The sequence below is a fragment of the Phaenicophaeus curvirostris genome, chromosome 9, assembly GCF_032191515.1.
Source record: "Phaenicophaeus curvirostris isolate KB17595 chromosome 9, BPBGC_Pcur_1.0, whole genome shotgun sequence".
NCBI classification, from domain to species: domain Eukaryota; kingdom Metazoa; phylum Chordata; class Aves; order Cuculiformes; family Cuculidae; genus Phaenicophaeus; species Phaenicophaeus curvirostris.
In genome coordinates, this window is record NC_091400.1 from 5,517,615 (window position 1) to 5,536,534 (window position 18,920).

An 18,920-nucleotide genomic window follows, 5' to 3' on the forward strand; every position below is an offset into this window, starting at 1 on the left:
AAAACCCCAAACACACACACACTTTCTAGCATCATGTTCTGTTAATCCAATTTAAATTTAGCACAATAATGGAACCAGGGGAAGAAGAGACATTGAAATATTCCTGCACCGAACAAAATAAAAGGAAGAGGACAAAAATAAAATGGTTTAAGCTAGCATCAAAAGTGATCATTTCAAAGTGCTCCCTAGCAAGGCTTCCAGGGATTTCAGGTTTGGGTGCTTTTCTCCATTAGGTTACATGCAAGTGTTGGAGGTTAGACTTCAGAAGGAAAGTTAAACTAGTAAATATCTGACAATGGTACTGTGTAACATGCAACCATAACCTTAAAATGAAAGGTGTAAGTTCACATATGAAAGTACCTGCCAAGGGACACTGGAATCGGGCATCTCGGACAATGCAGACAAGGCAGTTTTTAAATTCAGGAGCACCAATTTAAGCCTCCTTTGCTAAGATGCAGCACAATGTGCTACCTTCACCTTAGCATATTTGCGTTCTAACAGCAGCTTAGAAGTGTGTGCTTAGAGCAGTACATGCTAGTCATTTTGCAAAATATCATATTTAAAAGAAAACCACTTATTTTCCACATATAAGGCTTGATTTCATTTAATCAGTCAAGAATTGAAGCTCTTTTGTTCTTTTATAACTCAAAGATCCCACCCCTGTCATCTGGAACAGTTGAAACTCCACTTCATTTAACACAGTTTTGGGTAGCATTCCAAATTAATAAAAGGACAGTATTAAGTGAGTCAAAAACCTAAACACAGCGGGCAAGCTTTGCACTGTCTTTCTTTTCAACTGCGCCACTGAAAAAGTTGCCAGTTTTTTTACTGATCTCTTCAAGCATTTGATTTCCAAAAGACATGTTTTAGTGCTTTAATAGATCTGAAGACAAAGCACCAAGCCAATGAATATTTATTTATTAGGAAATCTGAAACTTCAAAATGTGCTTTTCATGGGACCTTGCTGGGGATGGAAGCGTCAAGTGATCTACACCAAAAAAAGCGATCGTTTTAAATTTATATTGAAAAATGAGAGGTTAGAAAAGTATCCTCTATAGAAATACGTGCATTCAGTGAACCTTTTTTCCTTTAAACCAATTTTCCCATTTGCAGTTGAAAAAATAAAAGAGAGCAGCAGGGAACACCCAAGTTTTTTCCCACCCTCACCCTTCAGCAAGATTTATGAAAATGTTCCCATCAAGGCACTAAAGGGGAAGAACCATATGGTTTTAATTGCAATTATTTTCTTGTGATTACAGAAGAAAGTAAGCAGGGACTGCCAAACATCCCACTACAGCTACACACACCAGTGCTCTGGGTTCAGTGCTCTCCTCTTGGCTCTCATCACTTTAACCCTTCGCTACAAAACAGAGATGAAGTGCTACTGTTCTGATCTTCTTCCCTTCTTACACCTCAGCTACAACAGGGAGAAAGAGCAAGGCAGCAATGAATACAGGCTCAACAAGGTGCTGGTCCATCTCTCTTCCACTTGGTGGAATTTTCATCCCAAACCTGGCTCAGGCCCACTGCACTGTCCCTTCAAGAAGCCTCCATCCAGATAAGCCGAGAGACACATGATGTGCAGGCTCCCCTTAATCATCAGGTATCCACGTGGAAGCCAGCAGCCTAGTCATTCAGCAGTAACAAGCCTGGACACAAGAATCCTGGGGACGACTCGGGTCCTTGGGAAGTCAGTACCACAAGTAGCAGAAAACAGAAGCACCCAGACCCAAGCAGCTGGAACAGTCTATTACTCCTCTGAATCCTTCTGCTCATTCTCCTGCTTCCCCCATCCCATCAGGCTCATTCATACAAAGCTATTTATGAGAAAGAAGAAGAGCTGACAATTCTCTACATGGCAAAAATTCGGAGGCCCCATAGAAATTAACTGCTAGTTAAGGACCAACTCTGACAATCCTGTGACAAAGTAAATCTACTTTCTGCAAGGACTGATGCCCAAAAATCAAATTATAGCTCCTCAGAAGGGCTGTTTGCCTTTGGTACCAAGAGTCCTTTGATATGAATATTTTCAGAGAAACAGTTTGAAAATCAACAAGGAAATCATTTTGTTGAAAGCACAGAGATCCACAGCACGCATCAAGATTGAAAACCTTGTCAACATTGGCAGCAAGTTGCTTTTTCTAGTAGGCCTTCTCCTACTAAAAGGGTAGCAAGAGAAACCCACTATGAAGATAGAATAGAGAGGAAAGAAAATGAGTTTTCTCCAGCATCCATCACCCATGACAGGTTATGATATATACCTAAAATTTGTAAGAGTTCCCAGTGTATGTTGTGCACCACTATAATGACTCAGGACACGAGGCTTTCACAGCTGCAACAAACAGAGCACATAACAAATCTCATCATCATTAACACAGGAGGGAGAAGAGACCAATACAGCAAAGGTGAAAGAACAAACATATACAGTGCCTGCCATCAGGAGGAGGCTTGGCAACTCTTAGAACAGCAGGATAAGCACATACACGAGGCTGCAATAAAAACACCCAGCATAAACTAACTGATAAACATCACCCCATGTGGCAGAGGCAAAGGCTGATAACTTACCAAGTTGGTTTATCTTTCGCTGCATAATTTCATCAGCTTTACAGCAGCTTCACTGCTTACCTTCCCAGCAGTCTTGTTTCTCATTTCAGGATATGGAAGCATAAGATAACAATGCTCAAGCTCAGGAAATTAAAGCTACCCAGTATCTGGTTTAATCATCAATATACTCACTTCTATTACAAGACATAAATTGCCTTTTTCTTTTTTTCTTTCCCCCTCCCATCTCACTCAAAGCAAAAAAAAAAAAAAAAAAAACCCCAGACAGTCGGGAGACAGCCTTACCCTCCCTCACAGACCCCTGCCTTCTCCTACAGCCTAGGACTCCCCCTCCCTGATCCTAATATATTTCACCTGGGGCTGTTGCTGTTGATCCCACCCCCAACAACTGTCCTCTTGCACCTGTTCCCACTTTGTGTAAGTGAAACTCTCTGTTGACCACTGAAAAACCACCTGCACCTGACTCTGCTGCCTCTTAATCACAACGTCCCAGAAACTGAGATCCACCTTACAACCCCTGCTCCAGTTTATATTTAAGCATGTTATGTTCTTAGCAGTGCAGAGCCCAAGGTGCCACGTTATTGTTGTGAATATCATATGGGACATTTTCTACATCTTTTCATGCTATTTACAAAAAATCTTCTAAAAATACTATATATTTAAAAAAAAAAATCAACCAAAAACAGATAAGCAGTTTATGCTTGGGGGAGGAGAGTGTGCTCTGAATGATGTAACACTGATGAATTTGAATTTTCCTTTCTAACATGAGTTACGACCAGGCTGTGCACTCATTCCCACTAATTGTTCTTACTAGCCAATAGTTTGGGTAGCACCAATGCTGTCCCAAAAGCAGCACCAGCTGCTTTCCTGTACCCCTGGGTTTTCTCTGCTAGGAACAGGATAATTCAGCTCTATTTGAGAAATACACAAAATCAGTCCATTTCAAGTTAAATATATATATAAACAGAAAACCCTCTGTATCAGTGTGCTAGAGCATCAGGTAATAACCTGCCTCCTTCACTTCACTACTAATAACAGTACTGATCTCTAGCAAGTGTGTTGCAAAATGCAAGTTTTGCCATCAACTTCTGCTGGGCTAAGAGTCTTCCAAATACCTGCAATTATTCATCCAGAACAAATATCTAAAGGTGCTTTGCCAAAACAAACCATGTCATACTTGGCTAATAATGACATCAGTTTCAACGACACGAGAAATGAGTTTGTCGTTCAGAGGTCTATTGTATACTCACTTCTCAATGAAAACCAGCTGGTTAGGTGCTAAATCATCCATCCAACTACTACTTTCCACCTTTATGAGCAAGTGAAATGGGGAGAGGAGATTCTGAGCTGCTCTTGGATTCAAAGTATAATACTTCAGCTGGCTGCATTTCCATCATTTTGTTGAAGAAAGAAAAGTTGCACCCTACTACTTTGTATTCTTCACATGAATTAGAGCTTTTTCTGCCACTACCGTTTGATATTCTTCGCAGTCCCTCTCTATAAAATTGATTAAAAGTCTTTCTGGAGCAAACACCTTTATATAAAGGAAACAAGTACATGCACTAGAAGAAAATTTGTAATTACATTTAGCAGATATTACAGAGAATTATTAATCTCATCTCTATAATATTTTCTGCTGCGAAATATGCAAGGAAAAAGCATGTAGGATAATAAAAAAGCCCACAGATTTCAGATAAACAGGATGATGTGCTGTAAAAATTGCTGTTGCTACTGATGCCATCAAATCTAGGATTGATGCAACCGCATCAGCAGAACGTCAGTACTTTGAGCTTTTATAAATTTGTACAAACACCACCAGCGGTAACACTGGTATCATCCCCTGTAAAGAAAACCGGCATCAGAATAAACACAGTAGTGGGGTTAACAAGATGTACGTATTATCAGGGGCCCATTGGCATGCACTTGTGTTATGATTTGTAGCAAACAGAAGCAGAGTAGGTCAGTCAGCACCTCATACCCTGCACAGCAGAGCCAAACGTGTCACTCTGGGGAGAGACACACATCACAGTATTGTTTCTCTGTTGGGAGAAGACTGTAGTTTTCAGGTTAGACTTTCCACAAAGATGCCCAGGATTTATAACTGGATTCCCTTAAGCTTTGACCCACTAAAGGAATAAGAAACAAGAAACTCGAAAGGGATCTCTGCGGTGGGTAGAGGATTTCAGTTTTGAAACATGAAAATAACCCCTACCTGTATGCATGAAGTTTTATTTGTTGCTGATGGAATTACTTGCCTGCACAAAACCACAGTGTCAACACCTGACACATTAGTCAGGTTTACAAAGGAAGCAAATACAAAATAAATAAACACGACGTAAAATCTGAAAAGTTGCCCAAAACATCAAAAAAAAATTAAATGTGAGATTTTGCACACATTAATGCTGACCAGCCTGATTCTTCATTCCTCTCAATATAAAACCCTGATAAGAGTCTGTCTGCCAGGCCAGAGCAGGGAGGGAAATTACTATTAAGCCACAGGACAACGCTGGCACACGTACAAGGGCCATCAGTTGACCATCAAGAAATCTTAAGATGAAAGTTGTTAATGAGAGAAGTGAAGTTCTGCAACTGCCTTCCAAAATAAATAACTGGTGCAAAAAGTGTACTTGTTAAAATAGAAAGCAAGGGATTTTTAAGAGCGTTCGATCTATCACAGTGACCTTCTTAGATAATTAATAGTTCTTATTTCATCTGTATGGGAAGATCGCAATTCTCCAACAAGTTATGTTTGTAACAGTTTTGTGCAGGGGTGCATTACAAATCACTACAGCAAAGCACAATGCAATAGAGAAGTGAACCAGGTACGTAGTTCAGAAATAAGCACAGCTTTGTTTAAAGTTCATTCTCTTATAGCTTTCTGGAACATCATCAAATAGGATTATATGCTGGAGTCTAACACTGACTTCTGGTTCTACCAAGAGTAATTCTTTATAATATCAAAATACTGAGAAACACTATTCACTACATGATATTTAAGGATACAAAACTATATAAAATTCTAGATAACTTCACAAAAGCACTTCATGTTAATACTGAAAAGGGCTTTGCTTATTGAATTTTGCTTATTGACCAAAAAGACCTCCCTCTGTAATGCTCATAGCACATGTGTTAACAGATCAGTATTAAGACATTTATTCAAACAACTTTCGTATCACAATGAAGGAATACAAAATACAAATAACTTATAACTGCTGACAAGAAGAAATACTGAGTTGTTGAACAGATGATCTCACACTCTTGCGTAGTTGGCGTTTTAGATCTCATAGTTCCTGAACTTCCTCAGAAGCTCTGATGGAGCATCCCCTGACCAGCGGAAGCGCAAGTGCAGGTAGTTTGCCTCTGAAAATCCTGAGGACAAATAAGAGAAAGGCAAGTAAATTATTATAAACATATGTAAAACTAAGTTGTCTGAAACAATACTTGATAATCTTCCCCCACAAAAAAGTATGTAAAAAATTGTTCACTTCTGGTGCTCTTGACTAGCAGGGACAATCTCTGTGTTCTTGGCACCGTTTGAACAAGAACTCAAGCGAACACCAAACTTCGAATCAGCTGGGAAGAGTCCGAAAGAGAACAGGAAGAATGATGGTAATGCAGAAAATAGGACTTCCAAAGAAGAGCTGAAAAAGTTGCATTTGCTTATACTAAAGAAGATAAGATAGAGGGTGACATGATATATCTCCAAGTACATGAAAGGCAGCAGTGTGAGGAAAGGCAGAGAAGATCCTTTCCATGCACAAGGGAGTACAGGTGTTTTTCAGCCCCTGCGCTATATTTTTATGATCATGGGCTGTTAATAACTAAAATATGACCTTCCTGTCTCAGGAAGCTAAAGCCTGTTACCAGACTTAGTATTACAATTTCTTATTCTGGCTGAAATAGCTACGTGGAGTTGTAGTCCACAGTTCTCACAGACCAGCAGACAGCAACTGAGAATAACCCAGTTTCAAAGTGGAATCCAATATAATAAATTTTCCTGGACCGAAGCAAAAGCACTATCAACACCCTGACATCAAGAATGTTCAAGGCCAGGTTGGATGGGGGCTTGGGCAGCCTGATCTAGTGGGAGGTGCCCCTGCCCATGGCAGGGAGGCTGGAACTAGATGATCTTTAAGGTCCTTTCCAACCCAAACCATTCTATGAGTCCGCGACTATAAGGAACAAGTTGATGTTTTCTTTACAGTGAAATTTTACTGTTTACAAAGGATACAGTAATGATTTAATAACAAAAAAAAGGTATAATTTCATAGAGCATAATTTTTCAATATAAAATTTTCAGTTATTCCTTGCACACAACTGTTTGTAGAATTTTCTTAACTGTTTTCTTTGTTCCACAAATGTTTGGGATTAAATTAGGTTTTGCTACCTCACAGTTCAACTTTCCTGTTTGATCAAGCTGGGAAGAAAGGCCAGGACTTTGTTTAATATTTCTCTGATAACATGAGCTTAAGATTATGAAGCTCCTGAAGGATCAAGCAGAACAGAGGGTGGCCACTGTCATGAGTAAACTTCAATACAGGTGTATTAACCTAAGCAACAGACAGTGAATACTAACTGGCCAGATGACGGCTTTTGAAACACACTTTTATTCTGGTACGTGGACAATTTTTTACAAAACCTGTTCAAATACCAAAGAAGCCTTCAAGTCTCAATTTTTAGTCCTCACTAACTCATCAGATGCAAACTAGGTGTAAATACTGAATGCCAGAGGAAAAAAAAAACAAACATACTTAATACCGAAATGTTTTCTTTCCCATTTTTAAGGTTATTTTTTAATAATTGCTTTTTTTAATTTTGATATAGCAGCAAAACTGAACTTTTCCTTTTGATTTAGAAGAAATTGTGTTTTTTCCTTCTTCAGTTTTTGGTTTTACTAGCAAACAAGTGAGCAGACATGGGGTAGGGAAGAACAAAGGTCTGAAAGCTTAAAAATTGAATAAACAACATAAAACCCAAAACAAAACCCCAACCCAAAACCACATCAAAAAAGCTACCAATTAAACATTTTATTCTGGAGAAGAATTTCTCATGACTAAAAGCCTCCACTGCAGGCCAGTCCCTGGATAATGCAATTTTCTGTAACTGCTGTTTGCACTTACTTGGAGAGTCTGGATTACTTGAAGGCTGTGGTTTCACATCAGGAATTGCAACATCTTCTTGCTCCCTGTCCCCATCTGACAATCCCTCTTCATTGTTTTCAGTCTGTTGGGTCCAAATCTCATTATTTATGTTGTTGCTATTATTCAAGTCAGGAGCTTCCAGCATTTGGTCCTTCTTACTTTGGACAGCCCAGTGCATTGACTAAAGAAATGCAAAAACAACAAAGAACTAATTCCTATGCCTTAAAAGAATTCTAATAAACTTCTCTTTTATTTTTTATATTGTAGTAACAAGTAGTTTAAATAAAACACATATTAGAGAGAAGCTTGCAGGTCAACAGCCTAGGGGAAAGCATGTTTCCCACTGCAAAAAGCACTTGAGAGGATACCTTAAGTCAGATGGGGATGAAGAAAAACATGTACAAATGCATCAAAAAATTCTAAGGGTCTTTTGTCCCGTTTCTTCTGTCACGACACTGTTTTAAGAGAGTTCAGGTGACTTAGTATCTATTTTCAAAGCTGTCTTTGACTTCAAGATGTTCTTTGAAAACAAGACAATTTTGAAAGCTTTACTATTAAAGTCTGTGGAATGACTTCAGTTTGGAATTGAGCTAAGCTTGATGGGATACTTCAGCAAACATTTAAGCTCAGGCATAAGGCTTTAGTTGAAGAGGCTCTAGGGCTTCTCTCATAAGCAGAACTGAGGTGGGCAGAAATGGCAAGGGAAAACATTTGTTCACCTGTCTTATAATCTGACCATGCAGACTTTACTATCATTCACCCTATAAGATAGACAAAAAAACCATCAAACATCATGGAATTAGGATCTATTAGGAACATGCTACCAAATTATCTCAGTAGCAAAATTAGTTGGGAAAACAGCCCTCAGAACATCTGCCTCTGTCACGAATCACCCCACTAGCCTAGCAGCGGCCCTCCAAAGACCCGTGTGAAGCCCAGGGTTCCAAGGAACCTACCATCTAGATGTTTCAATGAGCTCTTTATTTAATCAGATTACAAGAAAAAAAGATAAAGAATATTCCAAAAGAAAAATAGTATGCAAAGGTCCTAGCTTTGAAAATAAATAAAAGGTTCCTACAAAAGTAAAGTGCATTTGAAAACAGCTCTTAAGTTACTTAATTGTCATATAATACACATAAAAGCAGCAACTTGATAAATTCACTTTAAAACTACTAGCCTAAAAGCATTCTGTGAATGGGCTTCTACAGCTTTCCAATTTTTCCTGAATCTCCTTAATTTCCTCAATGCAGGAATCACTCTGCACTATTCCTGTCCCCAAACCACCCCCCTTCAGCAGAAGTGGTGAAACTCATCCCCTCACTCACAGCAATATTTCCTCTGAACCAGCCCTACCCCTTCCTCCTCCTGACAGCCCAAACTTGGGCAACACCAACCGTTTTCACTGAACTGCTCAGGGCCTCCCACTGCTGGAATGGAATAGTGATTTTGCTCCGTCGCCAGTAATCGTAGCGCGCTCGACTCTCATCATTAGTAAGAATCTCCTTAGCTTGCTGCAGCCTCTGGAAATTCTCCACTAGAACACAAACCAAAAAGATACTGAAGCCAATATTTGTTTTCAAAGAAATGAATTCAGATGTGAACGGGGAGCTGCCAACAATGGCTTAGAGCAAGGCCAGTAGAGGATACAGAAGGAGAGCTGAATGATGTATGTGGTGGTTCTACCTATAGCTTTGCACAGTTTTAGGTGGCTTTAGCACCTTTGGTTGACAAGTGACATCCTTTCCAAGCCAGGACTAAGAAGCTCACTTGAGTACTGGCTTCAAAATCTCCTAAACTTCATTTTAGAGAAACTTACAGAGCACATCAGACAAAAGGCACAAGTCACCCCATGCAGGCAACCTTAAAAGGAGAAATTAAAAACAGTGTGATAAATTTTAGAAGGAATACACTTACGTCCACAGCAGCAAGTAAGTAAAAGCAAAGCACAACACCAAGAAAACATGAGGGGGACAAAAAAAAAAAAAAGATATAAGGAAGAGGAGGAATCTAAATGTAGTTCAAATTAACTAACTTGTACATTTTATTAGGTATGACTGCTATGTATGGTAAAATGTTATCTGGAATACCAGACCGCATGAATGAGAGCTCTTATTTTTCCCTACAGGATAATTGTTCATTAAGTGGTTACTGAGGATGCAGCTGCCTGTTACTATTTAGAGAAGGGTTACAAAGATTTTATCTATGAGTCACCTGTGTTACAATGATGTATTATTATTATTCATTTATTCTAGTTTACATTTTAGAGGGATTTCTTTTGAAATACACTAAGCGAAAACACTAATCAAAAGAAATAACCATAAATCAAACAACAGACAACAGGCTGAGAGGACAGTTCTATTAGGTTTCCTTTTTCTAGTGTCAGTAGTTTTCAACAAATAAAAAGGCTACTTTAAATACACTTTATTGAGCTTTAAGCTGATGAAAGAAAAAAATATAAACTTTCACATTCTGTAAGGTAAACGGAGCATAAAATATTTCTCCTTGACAAACAAAACTGCTCCAACATTTGGCACTTGGCCTCCTTTTTTTGCATTACTTCATTTCAATCAACTGGGGAGGGAGCAGGGGATAGTGGTGCAGACAGACAGGACCATGCACTGGAATAGTTTCTTAGTTCCCTGCTGCAATAGCCAGAATTTTCTGTGAAGAAAGTTGTTCTCATTGGTTTCATTGGTGCTTGTGCTATAATTTAGAATAAACGAAATATCAGTGATCAGATTATTGTTAATAGGTGATAGATTGTGTCTCAAACATCATTTCTGAGGGGCTTCCTTCTCAGGGAATCTCAAAGTGAAAAATCCCACCTGTTTCACCTTTTAACCCCTGCCTTGTCAGCTCTCTGAGATTCAGCTAGAAAGGCACATCTAGGAAAGCCAAGCCTTGCTGAGAGCTTTGCTCCAGGCAGTGGAGCACGAGTCTCATTTAACACCTGCTACCCCCAGTTCTGCTACCTCTGGGGAGGGTGCGAAGAAGCCAGGCTTGGACAAGTAAGTAGGATATGGTATTCAGTTTATGCTTATGTTGTTCAGTTTATAGTAAAAGAAACAACTCAAAGGAAAAGCTTGGTGCAAAATGAGAAGCGTATTTAATTATCTCACAACACATTTTTGGTGGGGACCATAATTATGATAAGAACAAACTTTATTATAATATAAGCTATTCAGATGTCAGTGAGCACTGATCAGGGCTATCTTGTGGTTATGAATTGTCTCCAAATCACACAGATGCTGCCCTGCTGTCACAGGTATGACGAACTGCACACTTTCATAAACACAAATGTTTGCGGTTGTTCTGCAAACAGATGGCTACTCATGTGGTGCTGGCTTCTCTTTATTTCCAGTCACAAAATTTCATTAAAAGAAACTAAAGTACATTTTATGTGTTCCTGATGGGCTTGTTCATGGAAGCAAATTACCTAGTTGACGCAAGTATTGTGCTTGAGTGCCACTGAGCATGGCAGCAGGCCAACTTCGCAGGTCAAGAAAGGGGTACGCTCCATAAGCAACTTCTTGATTAAAAGATATTCTACCACAGAAAGTAAAAAAACCCTAAAAGTCCTGGAGTGCGGGGGCCACAGGGGGAAATCATTCAACTGTCTTCCTGTTCTGCCACCTAGGAGTGTGCAAGTGTTAGAAAAGAACACTGAAGCTTGCTACCTAAACAGAATACACTCAATACATATGACAATTAAGATATATCGGAGAGAAAAAAAATTCAATGAAGTCATAAGGCTGAATTTATCTTAGTCATGTTAACGTAAGAAAAAAAATAGATAGCTTTTAAACAGGAAAGAATATATACCTGCTCTGGGGTTCCCAGGATGTTTGTCAGGATGACATTCAAGGGCTTTAACCTTAAATTCTGCAAGAATTTGTTCAACCTAAACAGAATGTTGAGATTTACCGTGAGTAAATACATATACGCAGAAAAGGTTCTCAAATTTGTTTTTTGAAAAGGGTCAGGAGGAACAACAAAGAATGCTGAAAGGTGGGGGGGTTTTCCTATTCATTTTTACAAGCTTTAGTATGAGCAAAACAGGTAACAACAATCATCTGTCAGTGACGCTGCTAATTTGACTTTATCTCCATGCACTCATCCTTATCCTTGTTTTTGTGAAGCTCAGTCATCTAATACCACAAGGCAGCTTTAAGAAAAATGTGTAAAGATCACGTGTGTGAAACACTTTCCTTACATTTGATCATGCTGGGAAAATGCTTCAGCTGCTCTTCACTTGTTTAATCAACACTAATTTTTAATAAAAACTCACTGCTGAAGTTCAATTGGTGATGGCTTTCTCCATAGTGCCACATAACCTTCCCACCTTGGATACCATAAAGCTAGATAACCAGCAGTTCATGTTCTTCCTGTTAAGTTGATTTTCTGTGCAAAAAGCTTGGCTTGGAATAGAATAAATTCATAATCAACATTAGAAAATTGCCGTGTATTAGTTTATTAGTTAATGATAAGTTCTTGCAGTTTATAGTACCATAAAGTATTACAACCACTGGAAAAACAGACATATTAGCAGTTAACAAAATACAGGAAGCCACAGGAGTGAGCATCAGCTTCGATTCCCACATTTTCTGATTTTTCACATTATCTGCTTCTTATTATAATTCAGAAAACAAAACTTCTTTGCATCTTTCCAGTACAGCTTAGGCTTTCACAACAATTTGCCCTAGGATATCAATCAGCTACTATTCTTTTCCATGCTAGGAAGGCTGTTCATGTAAATTCCTCATCCTTTAAACCCTGACATCCATATACAATTTAAATTATTTATTTCAAAATTAAGACTCATAACCTTTTTTCCTTCAGAATAAAATTACAGTTTGCTCAACTAGCTGACAAAAAAGTTGTCATATGCTGGGAAAAACATGGTCTACAGTGGTATCTTAAGCATTCTACACTTTTTTTTTTCCCTAGGAACTTCTTCCCGAGGGACAGATATGAGGTGGTTTATTTCCAGCCAGTAAGACACTTAAAAAAATTTATATATTGTACAGAGAAGTGCTGGAACTGGTTAGTATATAGCCAGCTGCCATCTCTAGAACTCAGTTACGTAAAGGAGAACTTTAAAGTTAAAATATGTACAGTAGCAGAATATCAGCAGAAGGGAACGTTTATGGGAAGTTTATACAAAATATATTAAATTTATATAAAGTATTCAGTGAGATGTTTTACCGAGGAAGGTATCCAAGATCCACTATAGGTGAATAACACTATTCTTGGGAGAGGACATAGATCACATCTCCCCTCTTCCTCTCAAATCTAAAGATAAACTAGGAGTCCATGAGCTCAATTCTACAAGCCAAGAATGAACATGGGTGTTTACTTGAATGCAGGGAAGATCTGTACAAATTGAGACTATTTGTGCCTAAATTTAATCAGATTAGCTCAAGAGCAGAATTTTCAGCCCCTTAGATGCAAGTACTGCAGCTGGGAATGTGCTGCGTGTGCCTGAAGAATCTTGCGCTGCCGCAAATACTTGACTGCACGTTCCAAGTAATGTGATCTCAAATCACCTGTAATGCTACAATTTTCTGTTAACTGTTAGAAGTAATCGTGTGCACCATCCAGAAGGAAGGCAATCATAGTCTTCAGTCAACCTGTGATCTCAGTTCCCACTCCCACATCAAAAATAATCTAGTAACAAATAATTATAACAAATAACACTTGGCAGATTATTTCTCAGGACCCCTTAGCATTTATTCCATCTTTTCAAATTAATTTTGAAAAATTTGAAAAATCATTATCTTACATACTTGAACCATTCATGAATTGCTAAGCCCTTAAAGAATTAGCGTGAGATAGAAAATTAGAAAGTGTCTGAGAAACAAGCCTACACAGAAGCTTTACCACCGCCCTCTGCTGGGATATGACTTTTTAAGAGTCCTCTCAGGAAAAGCTTTGAATTGCCTTCTGCAACAGATTGAAGATAGTTACTAGTAGGCTTTCAGTGATAGAAAAGACATAAGTATTTTCCCAGCATTTGACCACTAGGACAGTTGAAAGCATCCGATTAAATTTACTGAGCAAAATAGAGCTTTTATCTACGCTGAATGCACCCTGCATTATAGCAGAGCAATCAAAACTCCTTTCCCAAAATCAAAACACGATTCCAGTTAATACAGCTACTAGATTAAAAAATGTTACCCAAACTACCCAAAAAATGTCACACGGACATCTTTAGGAAGAAGACTTGCTTAGCTACAAATCATTCAACAATTGCTTAGCTAGATCTCATTGTAAAGTCTCTACTCTAGTGAGTAGGTATCTCCTACCTAGACAGATCAGTAAAACTAATATTTGAATGTATTTAAAATTAGCACTTAAAAATCATTAATATGATGAATGTAAAGGATATTTTTTGTTTTCCTCTGAACCGATGAATACATTTTTTAAAAAAATGTAAAAAATAAGTATAAAACCGGAGAGGCTCAACAGCGTTATCAGTGAGCTACGATACATGAACATTCATTGCATTAACTGCATACAAATAGCGTTTTGCACCTTTTAAAACTGAAAATACACTCCAAAATATTATTTGGATGTTATCGATGCAGTCGGCTCATGATTCATAACCACATCACATGTGGAACTACGTTAATGAAAAAAAACATTATTTCACTTGAACAGGCTGCCCAGGGAGGTGGTTGAGTCACCACTCCTGGAGGTGTTTAAAAAGCGGGTAGATGAGGTTCTTGGGGACGTGATTTAGTAGATAGGTACAGCTGGAGCTGATGATCTCAAAGGTCTTTTCCAGCCTAATGATTCTATGATTCTGTAACATTATTCTGGTTTATATGACACTTTTAATATAAGCCCTATTCTAGGAGCTTAGCGTCAGAATACAGATCAGAAAATTGAGCTTTGCGAAGGGAGATACTAAAAGTGACAAGAAAGAAGGTTCACAATGCATTTCATGTAGTCCTGCCTGTAAAGATATATACTTCACATCCCCCCTGGAGAGAGAGAAGTGCATTCAAAATGCTATCGACCTGGCGTGAAGGTGGGGAAGGCTCTTACCGTAGACAGTTCATCACATCCTAGCAAGTTGTAGTAATCCTCCAAGTCATCCGGTTTGCAGTTCAGAATTGCATCCATCCTGACTGGTCCAGCAAGCACAGAGGGTGTAAAATACAATATCGACACAAAGCTCGCACAGGCGTGACAAGGGACCCAGGGAAACAGGCAATTCGCACTCAGGTCTGCAGCTCTCTCCGGTGCTTTTTAATACTGGCAGCTGACACCCATGGATTTTCTTGCATTCTCTGTCTGCGATTGGTCCCTGCAGGATGCCAATCCGCTTGCACAAACCTGCTAATGGCAATGCTCCCTGGGATTTGTAGTTGCCAAAGTCACTTCAACATAAAACCCTGGGCTTCATCCAGGCTGAAAAAGAGTTCTGGATGCTAACAAAAATCTACTTGAGATTTATATCACGCCATCACGTGTAGAGCCACTCAAAATCAGGCACGTACTTAAAGGCTTTTCTACACCTGACCCTACATATACTTAAATACATTTTCTACTTGATTTTTAATTGCAACTTTTGCTAACATCTTTGACGAGTAGATTATACAGGTAATTACAGAAAAAGTAAGGGTTACTTCCAAATCAATGATTGCAGGGCTGCAAACTTTTGAGAATGAAATACTGACCTTGCCATAGCCTCTCAGCGTTTTGTCAGTCACTTCAACAGAAAAGGGTAATTCTTTACTCCTTGAAGGCTACTGAGGATACATAAACGCTATTCTTCAAAAGCAAACAGCCCTTGTACATCAGTTTGTACACCAGCCAAAATTAAGACTATAAAAAGACAACATGAAATACCTACTGCCTACTATCACGTTAAATATTCTTTTTCACATTCAATTACATCTTGAAGGTCTGCGTTGTGTGCAGAACACATTCCTTGTAAAACTCATTTCACAGCAAAATGAAATGCTTTTAATTTTAAACTGTGATTAACTATCAAGGCCTTAGTCCAGCAAAGACTTTACAGACGTATTTAACTGTTGTGTCTTTTATGATCTATTGATTAAAAACGATTATTTCTTACATGTAATACTAACCACTTGCTAAAGTCTTTTCCTTTGGAGCCTAAGGAGCTATATTTTTGCTTTCCCCACCCCTGCAAGAGTTTAGTAATCCAAGTTGTTTAATGTTGTTAAATATTGCTGATTCTTTAAAGCAGCACTTACAACCAGATGCCTTGAATAGTTATACAATTTTAGATGCACAGACCTGGTAGGAGAGCCTACACAGAACAGACACAGGGGCTGTGACCAAGGCAAGAGCAGGGCTGTGTTAATCAGTGAAGGATCCAGTGGCCATTCAGAATGGTTTATAAAATAATTTACATTTACAAGGGCTTTATTTTATTAACTATAGTATTTATTTTCTGAAATTATCTACATATAATATTATTCTTAACTGCTTTCTCATCAAGGTTGTATTGTCTGGCGTTTTCTATTTTTACTGTATGTTCAGATGCCCTATTAACATTATAAAATACATGAAGCACAAGAAAAGAACAAGCAATAGTGCTAAATAGCAAAGCAAAAGCCTCAGTGAAACCACTTACATCCGTTCAAAAACACTACTACTATATTCCTCCAAGTAAACAAACCAATAGATATACTTTTTCAATGAAGAGGAGTAACTTGCAATTACAAATCTCTCCCTCTCTCCTATTCATCACTTAAGAATAAACCAGAAAAGTATAGGAAAGAAAAGAAAGTCTTTTAGCAAGAGACCGTGTAAATATTTAAATAGATTGTACTCTGGGGGAGGACAAAAAACAAACAGCGGTCCCTCTTCCTAACAGCACTCCTGACATACCGTTCCTGTCCAAGTATTTTTTGCATATTTGCGCAAGGTGAAAGGGAAGGCTCTTTAACCCTTTTCCCCTCTGGCTTTCAGTGGCTGTTTCCGTGCCGCAAGGTGAACTGCACGTCCAAGAGCACAAAGTGTCCCAAAACAGCCTGATCCAGTTTGCGTGCAGAGGACAGAAAATACTGATCCTGAATAATAACTCAGACTTTTGTTGTTCCTACTGTCTTCCGTGGGACAACTCACAGAGCAAAGCATCATGAAAGAAGGAGGGCATAAGAACCTGCACATAATGCACAGAAAAAATTATACAGATCGCCTTCAGGACATAAACTTTATTTGGAGGAGAGACACAGTGCAGTAGATGGCACAGCTTACGTGCCCACACATGTTTTGGTGAGCGCTGCTCAGGGCGTACAAACAGTACTGAAAGTGAGGAAATCTCGTATTTGTTTTCTGTACTCAAACACAAACAAAACGTTTCCATTCATTGCCAACACACCATCAACAATTTTGCTTGTTTAAGACTCAAAACTGAAACTAAGTTCTGGTTCAGCACAACAGGAGGTTTACAATAAACTTGTAAAAGTCATGAATGGCCCTTTAAATACAACAGCCAGATCTGCAGATCTGTATTTGAATTTATTCTCTTAGAATACATCGAATCTTCCAATATCAGTTCTTCTCTACTGACTTTAACTGTTTTGGACAGTGTATGCACTTGCAAGAAGTTCAAGGCATAACATAACATGGCCTCTTCTCCCAAGTGACAGGGGACAGGACAAGAGGGAATGGCCTCAAGCTCCGCCAGGGGAGGTTTAGGCTGGACATTAGGAAAAAATTCTTCACAGAAAGGGTCATTGGGCACTGGCAGAGGCTGCCCAGGGAGGGGGTTGAGTCACCTTCCCTGGAGGTGTTTAAGGGACAGATGGACGAGGTGCTAAGGGGCATGGTTTAGTGTTTGACAGGAATGGTTGGACTCGATGACCCGGTGGGTCTCTTCCAACCTGGTGATTCTATAACACGAATGAGGTTTGCATTTTGCGCAAATTTCATGCTCAGAGTTGCAGAAAGAGAGGAGGACCAAGACACTACCAACCCAACACCCCGATTTAAGAGCAACTCCTTCAACAGCACTAACATGAGTAAGCGATTAGACTGTTAGAGTCAGCTTTAGCATCCTGTCCCCTGTCACTTGGGAGAAGAGGCCAGCACCCTCCTCTCCACAACCTCCTTTCAGGTAGTTGTAGAGAGCAATGAGGTCTCCCCTCAGCCTCCTCTTCTCCAGGCTAAACACCCCCAGCTCTCTCAGCCATTCCTCATAAGGCCTGTTCTCCAGCCCCTTCACCAGCTTTGTTGCTCTTCTCTGGACTCGCTCCAGAGCCTCAACATCCTTCTTGTGGTGAGGGGCCCAGAACTGAACACAGGATTCGAGGAGCGGTCTCACCAGTGCCGAGTACAGAGGGAGAAGAACCTCCCTGGACCTGCTGGTCACGCCGTTTCTGATACAGGCCAAGATGCCATTGGCCTTCTTGGCCACCTGGGCCACTGCTGGCTCATGTTCAGTCACTGTCAACCAACACCCCCAGGTCCCTCTCCTCCAGGCAGCTTTCTAGCCAGACTTCTCCCAGTCTGTAGCTGCTCAGGGTTGTTGTGCCCCAAGTGCAGGACCCGGCATTTGGCCTTGTTAAACCTCATCCCATTGGACTCTGCCCAGCGGTCCAGCCTGTTCAGATCCCTTTGCAGAGATGTGACTGTTGTGAAGTTCATGATAAAATTTAAGCGAGTCCTCGGCAAGGAAAAGCAAGACGTTCCCGGGGGACTCTCCCTATCCCCGTGTGCGCGGGACACGCATCCTGCCCCCTCGCTGCACAGACCGGCAGCGCCCCCGCCTCGCCCAGGACTGCCGAAGGGCTCTCGCGTTCCCAACCCCCGAACGGAGCCTCATGGAGTCGATTTGCAGCATTTCCGATACGAGGAGCGAAAAAAAACCCACCCCCTCCGCGCGCTGTATCCGCGCCCGCCTCCCGCCCCAAATAAACCCCGCGGCGCGGAGGAGGCGGGCCCCGCCCCCACGTGACCAGCAGCCGCCATGGCGCGCGCGGGAACGCGCCCGGCTGAGGGCGGGCGGGGGCGGGCGTCACGTGACGAACGGACGGCGCGCGCCCCCTCCCTCGTCACGTGCCCCGGTTTGTTGTTGTTGCGGCCTCCGCGTGGGCGGCGGCCGGGTCACGTGCCCCGTTTAAATCGCACCCCCAACCCCGGGGGCGGGGGAGGAGGCGGCGGCTGCGCGCGGCGCCGGGCGGGAGGGAGGGAGGGAGCGGGGCGGCGGTTCCCACTCCAAGATGGCGGACGAGG

At 40.4% G+C, this 18,920-nt stretch overlaps 1 protein-coding gene across 1 annotated transcript; it reads right to left on the minus strand.

Annotated features, from left to right (window-relative positions):
* Window positions 1–4,775: 4,775 nt before the first annotated feature.
* Window positions 4,776–14,869, minus strand: DNAJC12 (DnaJ heat shock protein family (Hsp40) member C12). The gene is made up of 5 exons (XM_069863212.1): window positions 14,754–14,869; window positions 11,526–11,604; window positions 9,098–9,237; window positions 7,683–7,884; window positions 4,776–5,931 (listed from the first exon to the last, which is right to left on the minus strand). Exons 1-5 carry the CDS (start codon window positions 14,829–14,831, stop codon window positions 5,837–5,839), a joined length of 594 nt encoding a protein of 197 aa, XP_069719313.1. The 5' UTR covers window positions 14,832–14,869; the 3' UTR covers window positions 4,776–5,836.
* Window positions 14,870–18,920: the final 4,051 nt, after the last annotated feature.

Bases quoted from the DNA above. Each gene is read 5' to 3' on its own strand.
- DNAJC12 (XM_069863212.1), bottom strand. From the start codon at position 14,831: ATGGATGCAATTCTGAACTGCAAACCGGATGACTTGGAGGATTACTAC. The intron at 7,885-9,097 runs GTTGGTGTTGCC...GCATTTCTTTAG, and splicing joins TGAGCAGTTCAGTGAAAACG to TCAATGCACTGGGCTGTCCA. The intron at 5,932-7,682 runs GTAAGTGCAAAC...ATTTGTCCTCAG, and splicing joins AAGTAATCCAGACTCTCCAA to GATTTTCAGAGGCAAACTAC.